This window comes from Pituophis catenifer, unplaced genomic scaffold (assembly GCF_029215685.1).
Source record: "Pituophis catenifer annectens isolate HBS135680 unplaced genomic scaffold, rPitCat1.0.hap2 SCAF_2, whole genome shotgun sequence".
NCBI classification, from domain to species: domain Eukaryota; kingdom Metazoa; phylum Chordata; class Lepidosauria; order Squamata; family Colubridae; genus Pituophis; species Pituophis catenifer.
Window position 1 is genome coordinate 171,895,542 of NW_027256882.1, and position 12,489 is coordinate 171,908,030.

The following is a 12,489-nucleotide window of genomic DNA, read 5'->3' on the forward strand; positions in this document are numbered from 1 at the left end:
ATCTGAGGGATTAGACCTATGCTAATAATGACTGCCAACAGCTCGCAGATTAAACAGCATGGGAACCTACAGGTAGTCCTCAATTTACAACTGCAATTGAGCCCAACGTTTAAGTTGCTAAGAGAGAAATCTGTTGAATTTTGCCTTATTTTACAACTTTTCTTGCCACATTTGTTAAGTGAACCACTGCAGTTGTTAAATTAGTAACACGGTTACTAAGTGAATCTGATATCCCCATTGACTTGGCTTGTCGGAAGGTGGCAAAAAGGGATCAGGTAACCCTGGAACAACACTGCAGCCATAAATTTGAGTTGGGTGGCAAGCATCCAATCAGGTGACCGTGGGGAAGGCCGCCACAGTCATGTGAAAAACGGCCATAAGTCACTTGTTTCAGTGTAACTTCAAAGCATCCAATCCAATGACCATGGGGAAGGAAGGCTGCCACGGTTGTAAGTGTGAAAAATGGTCATAAGTCACTTGTTTCAGTGTAATTTAAAAGCATCTAATCTGGTGACCATGGGGAAGGAAGGCTGCCACGGTCATTAAGTGTGCAAAACGGTCATAAGTCACTTGTTTTGGAGTAACTTCAAAGCATCCAATCAGGTGACCATGGGGAAGGCTGCCATGGTCGTTAACTGTGAAAAATGGTCATAAGTCACTTTTTTCAGTGTAACTTCAAAGCATCTAATCTGGTGACCATGGGGAAGGAAGGCTGCCACGGTCATTAAGTGTGCAAAACGGTCATAAGTCACTTGTTTTGGAGTAACTTCAAAGCATCCAATCAGGTGACCATGGGGAAGGCTGCCATGGTCGTTAACTGTGAAAAATGGTCATAAGTCACTTTTTTCAGTGTAACTTCAAAGCATCCAATCAGATGACCGTGGGGAAGGCCGTCACAGTCGTTAAGTGTGAAAAATGGTCATAAGTCACTTTTTTCAGTGTAACTTCAAAGCATCCAATCAGATGACCGTGGGGAAGGCCGTCACAGTCGTTAAGTGTAAAAAAACGGTCATAAGTCACTTTTTTTTTCAGTGCCGTTGTAACTTCAAGCGGTCACTATAAGCGTCGTGTTGTAAATCGAGGACAACCTGCATAAAATGATGGGCATGGGACCGATTTCCACAACCCTCACGCTTTATAAAATTGGCCACCTTTCTCGACCTCTCGGATGTGGCGCTGCTCTTGGTACCAAGCAGCGCCATCAGGGCAATATCCTGGGCTCCATCTCGAGCATCCATAAGCCTCCACTTATGAGTGGCTTTCTGTAAATTTAAGTACTCGGGCTAGGATGCTATCAGCGGCATCCCAAGGCAACCGGCCGCACAACGTTTTCAAGTGCGTAACAGACGCATCTCTATCCGGAGCCCTCTGGAGCCCCGCCTCTGCCCCGCTTTCTTCCCAGAGCCCGCCCGCATTTAAAGGCCCAACGGCAGCCTCACTCACCGATCTCTTCCTCAAGGCTTTTCGCCCTCGGGACGGAAGGGATCCAGACGAGCTCCGCGTAAGGAGCTCCGTCGCCCGCGACGCACCGCCGATCTTTTCCTGCCTCGCCAAACGGACGAAGAGGAAAGTGAACCAACTCACCACCAGAAGGGCCCCCTCCCCCTCCCCGCCAACAGAAACAACAGTCCGCAGAAGACCCGGAAGCGGAAGCGACTTCAAAGGTTGCGGGCAGAGAGGCACGTGATGGGGGGGCGGAGAGAATGGAGCGTGGTTGGGATGGGGGGGGGAGTGTTGGAAGAACTGGGCGCCGAGAAGCGCTGCCTGCTTGCGTGGCACGTTGACGGAGAGCGTGGAGTCCTCTCCGCCCGATTCAAAAGGCAACGTGGGAGAGGGAGCGCGCCTGCGCGGCGCGTACCATATATATATACCTTATAACGTCCGCCCCTTTTCCGAGTTCCGCATGTACAGGTGGTCCTCGAGTTAATAGTTCGTTTAGTGACCGTTCGATGTTACAACGGCACTGAAAAAAGTGACTGATGACCGTTTTTCAGAGTTAGTAACTGAGTTGGAAGGGACCTTGGAGGTCATCTAGTCCAACCCCCTGCTCATGCAGAAGACCTGTAACTAGGGATTCGAACTGCTTTGACCCTTCTGATTGACAAGCTTGGTGTCTTAGCCACTGAGCCACCTAGTCAGTTATGACCTTTGAAGCATCCCCATGGTAATGTGATCAAAATGCAGATGCTTGGTAGCTGGTTCATACTTATGACTGTTGCTGGGTGCCAGGGCCATGTGATCCCCTTTTGCAACCTTCTGACAAGCAAAGTCAACGGGGAAGCTGGATTCACTGAACAACCGGGATATTAGCTTACCAACTACAGTGATTCACTTAACAGCTGTGGCAAGGAAGGTTGTAAAACGGGGCAAAACTAGTGGTGGGATTCAAATAATTTAACAACCGGTTCTCCCGAAGTGGTGCAAACTGGCTGAATCCCACCACTGGGCAAAACTCACTTAACGTCTCACTTAAGAACAGAAATGTTGGGTTCAATTGTGGTCATAACTCAAGGACTACCTATGCACCAAATCCCTGGTCAGTGGTTCTCCTTCCTGGGATCTCTGTAGCTTTTGCCCCACACCAGAATGGAAGTTGCGCATCCATGAAGAGTCCTTACTGAGCATCAACGCACTGTCCCCACAAAAAGTGACATAACAATGCATGTAGCGCTTCTTGGAATGGCAAAGTGAATTCCATATGCCAGGTTCACTGAACAACCGGGTTACTAACTTATCAACTGCAGTGCTTCACTTAACAACTCTGGCAAAGAGAGAGATAACCTTAGGCAAAACTCACTTGACAAATATCTCACTTAGCAACAGAAATTTTGGGCTCAATTGTGGTTGTCTGTTGAGGAATACCTATACTTCTGCACAGAAGCAAAAGGTGTTTCGCTGATGGCTTCAATAAAAGCAAAGTCCTGGATCATGTTTACATCAAGCTTTTTATGTTTGCACAAGGAAGCATAAGGTATAATTTCATTTGTTGGTCAGTTATCACTTCCTGGTTCTAGTTACTGCCTGCATTCCAAGAAGCTGGCCGCTACTTTTAGATCACCACAGTTATTCCAGTTTATTTGATGTACTGCATGTGTTTCAACAACAGTTCCGTGTTTCAGGCGTGCAACATAGCCAGTAGCTACTGTAGGGTGTACATTGCCATTGTATAAAAACAAAAGAGCACAAGTACATATTGATCCAGCTTTCATGTTTAAAACGTAAACATTTTTACACAAGGGAACAAAGAAGAGAAGTTAGATTATGGGAAGCTGTCCATGTAAAAGACATGGAGCTATGAGTGCTTGATGAGTCTGGCTTTCTGCAAATTAGTAGTTATGATAGGATGCAGGGACAGAGATTCATCTCGCATGTACAGCAAAATGGAGACTGGACAGTTGTGAAGCTATGCAAAGATAGGATGAAGGAGTACAGCAAAGAATTAGTATGATTTTCTTTTTTTAAAAAAATTACACAATCTCCATCCACAGTAAAACCAACAAACAATAATATTTCTGGGTATTTTATTAGTTTTTAAATTTTTCACTTCCAGGCAGTAGTACACACAATAGGCTAGTACATCTGTGCAAGACTGCCCTCCTTTGCTCTGATTTAACAGCCTCTAATCGCTACTTCCAGGTTCTCAACAGAAGCTACACGGAAGGGCAATGGGAACCTATTATCTATAAAGATCTTTGCTGCAAATCTTGCTCCAATGGCAGGGACCATTCCAAGCCAGTGAGAGACAAATGTTTATTGTCACGGTGGGGAAGGGCACGGTTAAAAAACAAGGAAGACCCATCACTACATTCCTTTCTCCAGGACCCTACTGTCAGACTTCTACCTTAGAACTGTAATAATGTAAAAAAATAATTAAAAAAGGACTGTTCACAGCAAGGCTATAATACTGACACAGAGATTAGGGTCAAGGAAAACTAGATTCTACAGGAGTGATGGGGAGGCTGGGCTAAGACCAGACAGTTTTAATGAAAAAAGAGCTTAAGAAAAATAATTTAAAAAGATCCGGGTTCAGTTGGCACTGAATCATGAAGGCCTCATCAGCAATCAAGAAAGCACCTGCAAAAAAAATGAATATTGAGGTAAGAATTAGTTTAGATTTTGGATTTATGTGTTGCATAAGCCATAGTTTTAACTATGATTTGTTAAATAACCAATAATTTGCTGCACACATATGAACCAAAGAAAACGGACAAGCCACACTATGGCTTGCCATAATATGTGAGCTCACTCTGTATCTTAGCTGAGCCAGGAATTACAGCTGATGTTCTCTATATCTTTTTTTGTTACCATGTTTCCCTGAAAATAAGACCCTGTCTTATGTTTTTCTGAACCCTGAAATAAGCACTTGGCCTTATTGCCATGTGCTCAAAAGCCCAATTGGGCTTATTATCAGGGGATGTCTTATTTGGGGGGAAAACAGGGTACTTCCATTTTCAGTGCCATAAGAAGTTGGCATAATCAGTTCTTGGGGCTCAGATTTATGACAATGGCTGATCGGATTAGGTATAACACACACTATCCCTAAAATAGATATCACATACTGTATATTTCCCAGCAGCACAAGGAATTGTAGGATAAATATACACATATGGCTCCTTCTCTCCATTTGAAGGAGGCATCCAGACATGCCCTAGACTTTCTTTGCCTAGACTCACGAATTCCTTAAGAACTTGGATGCACACATTCAATCTTTCCCAATCAAAAGCCCAGAGTAATACCAAGCCAATTAACTCACCAGCTCAACGATCAGTAGTTGTGCGCAAATCTGTGGTCAGTGGATCATGCTGGATTGTCTGATGCAACATGAGGGCAAGCAACCCAGCCCGGTTAGTCATAGCCATCCGAACATTTCGTTCCTGCTCAAACAGCTCATCCAGCTTGTACCACTGCCAGTGAATAAAGAAATCCTAGATTACTATCTCCATTCTTAGATCAACGCCAGGGAAACTATTTCTTTAACAGGTCTATATATAGAGAAGGCTCCCTGTTCACTCCTTGACATCTCCAAGTTGATCTGGAACTAAAAAGCTGAAGGGTTGATGCCAGCCCACGTGAAAAAATCTGGACAAGAGAGGCTAGCGGTCCGATTTATAAATTTGTTTTTAAATAAATAAATGTTTAACAAAAGGTTAAGTCTTTGTGTTCCTACAAGATCCTGAACGTACCACACGCACTCGCTCCAAGTCCACCTCAGCCCGGCGCAACTTCTCCCAGCAGTAGTGTCGATTGCATTTCCGTTTGGGCACCCGGCAGAAATCTCCAGTGAGCTCAAACACATCTTTTACCATGGGGCACCCACACACCTCGTCTGCCGAAACCTACGAGAAAAAGTCAGAGTCAAGATTCAGCAGGAGAAAACAAGAGTTATGTCTTCCCTGACCAAATACCGCCCCATCCTATGACATCCCAAAGGCAGCTAAGGATAAGGTGCAATTTTAAAAGTATTGGTGATACAGGTTTGATCATTCACATAACTTATTCTGTACAGTACAGTCTTCCTGATCTGGGGAAATATTACTCCACCATGCTCCCAGTTAAGGGTTCAATAGATACTGCCAGAATCTGTAGATACAGAATCTATGTGTGTATGTGTGTGACAGAATCTGTATATCTGTATAAATCTGTATAGAGTCTGATTGTACTGCCAGACCTGTACAATCTTAGTTGTACAGGTACAAATCTGTATCTTTATGTATGTGTGTGTATATGTATATGTGTGTATCTGTATACATATATACACACACACAAGCACACACACACAATATAAAATACATAAATCCTAAAATTTAAAAACTTATTTTTATTCGGAAATGAAATCCAGATCAGTATACGGCAGTCTACACTTTCCTTGCACTGTTAGCAGAAACACGGAGCCCACTTTACATACTTTTCTACTGAATTCTGACCAATGGCTAACTTCCACAAAGATCTACCCTGGCCCCTCAAAAGGAATGCAACTCTGTGCTTACTTTTGGGTCACGGGAATGCTCTGGGCACAGGACTTGCAAGCGTTTGCAGTATGTCTTGCTTTGTGGGTTGTAGACATCACAGAAAAGACGAGTAGCTCTGGGAGGGAAAAAACAACAACCACCATGCATCATTTTACACATCTCAAACACATCTCCCACTTACTTTTTTTTTTTCCTAAGCTAAAAAGCCTGCAAAGATTTAATACCAACCATTTGTACTCTTCCTAACTGGATATACAGACAATCTTCAACTTACAACTGGTTATTTCACGATCATCAAAAAAAAAATTATTTACAACCCACCCTCCAAGTTATGATTGCTGCACCAGCCCGTGGTCATGTGATCACATTTTGTGTGCTTACAAGTCACGTGACTGCATTTTCCAAAGCTTTCCAGCAAAAAAATGCCCATTAGAGAAGCTGCATTTGGATTTACAACCATGTGATTTCCTTAACAACCACAGTCAATTGCTTAATGACCATCGTAAAAATGGTTCTAAAATCAAGACAAGTCACATGGTGATTCAACTTACGACCACAATTTACAACCAAACTTCCAAAGCTGAATCGTGGTCCTAAGCCAAGGACTACCTGTACTGGCAACCTGCTTTCTTGTCTAATTGACACACCATGCTTTTTAAATTGAGGCTGAACTCTGCTGTTACTGGAATCCATTTGTCTATATGTATGGGGTGGAGACACTTCCTGCTTCTTTTATAACCTTTGCTAACTCAATTATTGATTTATTTAGTTCACAAGTTTTATAGCTCATCCCCATCTACAGTCTCTGAGCAGAGTATGACAGAGTAAAACTACAGATTAAGAACAAAAAAAAAAAAAAGAAGACATGAATTGCCTGCCACTTGGTCTGTGTCCCCCTCACATCATAATATTCTTACTGCACAGTCAGATTAACCTTGGCAAGGCAAAGCTTCATGTAAACTGATATTATGCCATGTAGGGTTTCATAGATCCGCACCTTGAATTGGTCCCAGACACCTTCTTGTAATTATTGCAACAACTTTAGTAGTGGAGTTAATCTACTGTGATAGGATTATCCCATCAACAGTCACAATTTAAATAACGTAACATTTTAAATCAGGTTCTTGATCGTATTGAAATATAGTCCCAAGAAGAGTGTGTTACAATAATCTGAGTAATGATCAAAGTATGCATTATTGTGGTTGAAGTATCCTGCTCTAGTTAGGATCATAATTGGCATACCAGCCAAGCCAAGCCACACAAACACACTCAGACAGCTTATATCTGCTGTTTAAGCTGTAGCCACAAATCCAGGAAAACCCCCAGATCACAAACAACTGCCTTCAAGAGATTGTCACCCCATCCAAAATAAAATAGCAGGGCTGGAGTTTGCAAATTCCGAACAAAAAGCAACTAGGTTTTGCAATAATTCAGTCTAAGCCTGTTTTGCCTTATCCAGATCCCAACAACCTCCAGACAAGCTTTGAACAGAATCCCTAATCTGATTTAGGGTAGCAATGTACAACTGGATGTCATTTGCACACTGATAGCACCTCGCCCAAACTGTCAGATGACATCTCCTAATGGCATCATACAAGTTTTAATTAATAGGGCAGATAGCACTGAACCTTGTGGTACTCTGGATTGTAGTGCTGGCCATCTCCTTGTGTGAAGTTTCCAAAAGATGTCCTAATTAATTCATGAGCCACGAGCCAAACTTCAAAAGAAATACAGTCATTTATTAGGAGCACCATTTTGGCAATATTCGGATGCAGTTAGAACTAATCCCACGTAGATTTACTTCCCCTATGACTCTGTCTCTCCCCTCTTCCCTGGCCATGTCATAAATCACATTCTCCAATTAACCACTTTGGCTGGCTGTGAAACCCAAAACTCTCCTACTGATTGAGGTAAAAAAGCATCTGTGGAATGTAGTTTCAGTTAGGAAAATCAATCAGCTCCATCAATTCTCCCTCCCTCTTGCTCATGGCAACTTGGAAGCTTTGCAAGTTGACACCTTGATTACAGACTTAAATCACCCACACAAGCAAGAGCTCAGTGCCTATGATCCACCAGTGTTTGGAGACAGTCCAGCACTATTCTATGGCAGCCCAAAAGGTCTAACAGTACCAAGGTCCAAACAAAAGGGCAAAGAATGTGGTTTCCATCCATTCCTTCTGAATCCTCACTAGCAGCAATCTGAGACAGTCCATTTCTTCTAGCTGAGTCATCATCACCTTTTCAATAACCTTTCCTAAAATGGGAAGTTTGGAGAATGTTCACACAAGTGAACATGAGCCTAGGAATTTTAGAAAGATTTTTTTTAAAACTTGCTGTTTCCCTCAAAGTGGTTATATAACAGCGAAGACACATAAACAATTTTACACACAAATATATACAGTTCCCATCATAATTCCAGCAGAAACACACACACACACACACACACACACACACACACACACACACACAGAATGACAATGCAATAAGGGTATACTGCACTGGCAAGGAAAGGAAATATAATTGGATAAATATGAGGAAAGAGAGAAATTACCATCCTCATTATACAAATAGTTATTTGAAGGGAGAAAAATATAGTTATTTATCTGAAAGAAAGAGGATCCCTAAAGATGATCCTAAGAGAGATGGATTTGTATTGTTTTTTTCCCCCCTGCCTATTCTTCTTGGGGAGGGGATGTCTTAACTTTAGGACCATCTTCTTTTCAGGAAAATCAGGTAGGAAGATATACTTTATCTCAAATGAATAGAAAGAGTCTGGGTGGCCAATGTTTGATAGCAATGAAGTCAGATTTCTTACCCTTCAATACGTGTCGGATACATAGACCCAAAAGATGTCTGGCTCTCATACTGCAGAGGGAAGAAACATTAAAGCACAGTTGTAAAGTCTGAATAGAAGAAAAATATCATGGTCATTGTCATGATGTGAGGAAACATTAATCAATACTATGAGTACCTAACGTGAAAGCTCAGAAGACTGCTTATCTCATGCAAAGTTTTTTAAAAGGGTTGCAAGATTTTGTTAATTTTGTTATCTAATTTTAGGTTCTATTTAATTGGGCCAACTATGTTATAATAATAATTTTAATTAGCAATTTTATGATGTTTGTGTATCTATATTTTTTCTTGACTGTACACCACCTTGAGTCCTACGGGAGAAAGGCGGTATAGAAATATAATAAATAAATAAATAAATAAATAAATAAATAAATAAATGTATGTATGTATGTATGTATGTATGTATGTATGTATGTATGTAGAAGTATAGGTAAACCCAAGGGTGCTTTTTTCAGGAGGTAACTGGACTTCCTTGTTTTTTCTTTGAAGATGTTTTGCTTCTCATCTAAGAAGCTTCTTCAGCTCTGACAGGATAGCAGGGAATGGAAGTACCGTTAAAGTGGCCATTAGGTGAGGGGTAAAGGTAAAGGTAAAGGTTCCCCTCGCACATACATGCTAGTCGTTCCCGACTCTAGGGGGCGGTGCTCATCTCAGTTTCTAAGCCGAAGAGCCAGCGCTGTCTGATGACAATTCCATGGTCATGTGGCCGGCATGACTAAATGCCAAAGGCGCATGGAACGCTGTTACCTTCCCATCAAAGGTGGTCCCTATTTTTTCTATTTGCATTTTTACATGCTTTCGAACTGGTAGGTTGGCAGAAGCTGGGAGAAGTAACGGGAGCTCACTCCGTTACGCAACACTAGGGATTTGAACCACCGAACTGCCAACCTTTCTGATCGACAAGCTCAGCATCTCAGCTACTGAGCCACCACGTCCCCTAAGTGAGGGTTACCTGTGTTCATATGAGGCACTGACAACATAATAGCAGCAGGGAGGGAAGGGAAAAGATTGGAGGTGAGCAGACCTGTGGAGTACAGTGCGATGAGCCACCAACGGCAATTCAGGGAGGGAAGGGAAAGTATTGAGAAGACTAATGGAGGAGCAAGTGGGAAAAGGAATTATACAGGCTTCACTGTCAGCAGCAGTTTCAGGGAAGAAGTAAGGAAGGTGACAGGAAGACTAAGGGCCAAGTGGGAGGTGGGATTAAGTATGCAGGTAGTCCTCAATTTACGACCACAACGGAGCCCCCAAATTTCTGCTGCTAAGTGAGATATTTGTTAAGTGAATTTTGCCCCCTTTTGCGACCTTTCTTGCCACAGTTGTTAAGTGAATCACTGCAGTTGTTAAGTTAGTAACATGAATCTGGCTGCCCCATTGACTCTGCTTGTCAGAAGTTGCAACAGGTGATCGCATGATCCCAGGACACTGCAACTGTCCCAAATATGAACCGGTTGCCAAGTGCCTGAATTTTGATCACGTAACCATGGGGATGTTGCAATGGTCATAAGTGTGAAAAACGGTCATAAGTCTCTTTTTTTAGTGCCACTGTAACTTTGAACGGTCACTAAACAAACTGTTATAAGTGGAGGACTACCTGTACCATTCTAGGTATACAGCCCCTGCCATGGCAACAGAAGGACTGGCACATACTACCTATAACCTTCACTCCTTATCAGCCACTCCTTGGCTTTTTCCTCAATTTACCCCCAATCAATTTTTTATTGTGTCTTGCTTTTATTCTTTGTATGATGTTTTATGTTATAGTTGTCAGTCCAAAGTTCAGAGTTTTAAGATGAGCAGCCATATAAACATTTAAATAAATCACACCTGCCCTCAACAGCCCCATTTGTTCCACCACCTGAACATGTTCCATGCATGGACATTTTGCATATTCCCTAAAGGTCAGAAATCTTTTCTGACACATGTTAATTCCTGAAGGCTTAATTACACAAACTTGGGGGAAAATAATAATAGTAATTTATCTTCATTTAATGAATATTGCTTGAATAAATGGTAATTGGCTGGCTTCATAAATCACTTGAAGCTACAACTAAATACCTGGACTTTCTTATTGTTGTACCTTGGCATCCTGCATTCTCAAATACTCTTATTTAACTGATAATACGCTTCCTTTTTCTCAAGGATTTTTCTCATGTTTTTAAATGTTTTTCACCATCACACACCATTTGGTATTAAGGCTGAATAAAGAATGATTACGATAACTACAAACATAGCTAACGTGAATGTTTTTGAGGCTTGTTAAAAAAAATCATTAACAATATGATTTGCTGTTGCTGCCCAGTTTATATCTTATCCGTGGTCCTGAATGCTGTGAATTTGTGAGTTAAAAGGCAACTGGAACTGAGCATATGATTATTTTTTGCAAATCATACTAAGCCACAGCTGCCATTTAAAAATCCAACAATAACATGGTTTAACATGATTTATTTACTGATTCCTTTCAATATTTCACATCATATTAACCCAAAGCAAGGAAGACAACTTATGCCTTGATTATAAGTAGTCCTCAGTTGAGGATGGCAATTGGGACCAGGATTACTATTGCTAAGTGATGTGGTCATAATGCAGTGTTAGGTGACCACATCGTTTAGTAACAGCAATCCCAGTTGTCAGCATCATCCCAGGACTGCAAAGGTTATTAAGCAGGAAGAGGCAGAGTCCCAGGTGTGCAGGAGTGTGTGACATGGGGGAAGGTACTGCAGGTAGGCATTGGGGAGTACAGGTGGGCAGACCAGTGTGGTAGGAAGTGCCGGCAGGCTGGCTAAGGCAGCAGGCAAGCACTGGGGAGTACCAGACCAACGAGGGCACCAGAGGGAACAGCGAGGGTTGCAGGCAGACACTAGGGAGCACAAGCGAACAAGAGTTTATTACAGAATATGATGTCTCAGGGAATCTCATATTCCACAGTGGAGCTCCTTGGAAGAAAATGTGCCAGAAGTGACTTGCTACCTTTCCTAACAACTTCCCAACTGACTTTGTGTGGAGATCATGGGGTTGTTGCAATGGTTGCAATTTTGCAAACCGGCTGTAAATTCCCCCTCATTCAGCACTTGATGTCGCTGAATGGGTGATTGTAACTTGAGAACTACCTTGTACAATGCTTAAATCCTTCAAAATGCAATTCAATAGCACACTGAAGCAGCACTGGAAAAACCGACATACCTTAGCGTAACATCTTTCCATGTGGCGAAGGGCAACTTTGGGGTTGATGGGATGGCCACAGGAGACGCAGAATATCTGCAAATCTGTGTCATCACTGTCTCCTTCACTGGTCTAAGAAACAAGCAGAGATCAAAACAATGAAGTGAATTTTAAAGAAAATAGCACCTTACCCCATATGTACAGAACTTTTAATCCAACCAGGCAAACAAGAAGAAACAAGAATCTGGCAAGAACCCAACGGCAGAGAATTATGCTTTGGCAGTCATGCATAAAGCAGTGAAAGGGTGGTTTGGTTTTTAGTACAGCTTGTTGAACAAATCAGATGTCACGGGATTCATTCAGAAAGCTAAGCCTTAGAGAGGAGCCATTGGTGTAGTTTTGAATATGCTGGGCTAGAAATCAGGAGACTGCAAGTTCTAGGCCTTTCTCAGGCATGAAAGCCATCTGAGTGACTGACTGTCTCTTTCTCTCTCAGCTAAATTCA

General features: G+C 42.2%; 2 protein-coding genes across 7 annotated transcripts in view; both read right to left on the minus strand.

The window, feature by feature from the left end:
• The window catches only part of LOC139312870 (methyl-CpG-binding domain protein 1-like), a 71,932-nt gene extending 70,315 nt beyond the window's left edge, over positions 1-1,617 (minus strand). For all 5 annotated transcript variants that reach the window (XM_070938032.1, XM_070938033.1, XM_070938030.1 and 2 more), the window contains exon 1: positions 1,444-1,617. The gene's annotated coding sequence lies outside the window, so the exon portion shown is untranslated. The remainder of the gene's footprint in view (positions 1-1,443) is intronic.
• Positions 1,618-3,519: 1,902 nt separating this feature from the next.
• The window catches only part of CXXC1 (CXXC finger protein 1), a 28,636-nt gene continuing 19,666 nt past the window's right edge, over positions 3,520-12,489 (minus strand). For both annotated transcript variants that reach the window (XM_070935059.1, XM_070935058.1), the window contains 6 exons: positions 12,006-12,116; positions 8,785-8,834; positions 5,988-6,084; positions 5,184-5,336; positions 4,754-4,904; positions 3,520-4,074 (listed from right to left, as the gene is read on the minus strand). In XM_070935059.1, the coding sequence (XP_070791160.1) occupies positions 4,758-4,904; positions 5,184-5,336; positions 5,988-6,084; positions 8,785-8,834; positions 12,006-12,116 (558 nt within the window). In that variant the 3' untranslated portion in view covers positions 3,520-4,074; positions 4,754-4,757. The remainder of the gene's footprint in view (positions 4,075-4,753; positions 4,905-5,183; positions 5,337-5,987; positions 6,085-8,784; positions 8,835-12,005; positions 12,117-12,489) is intronic.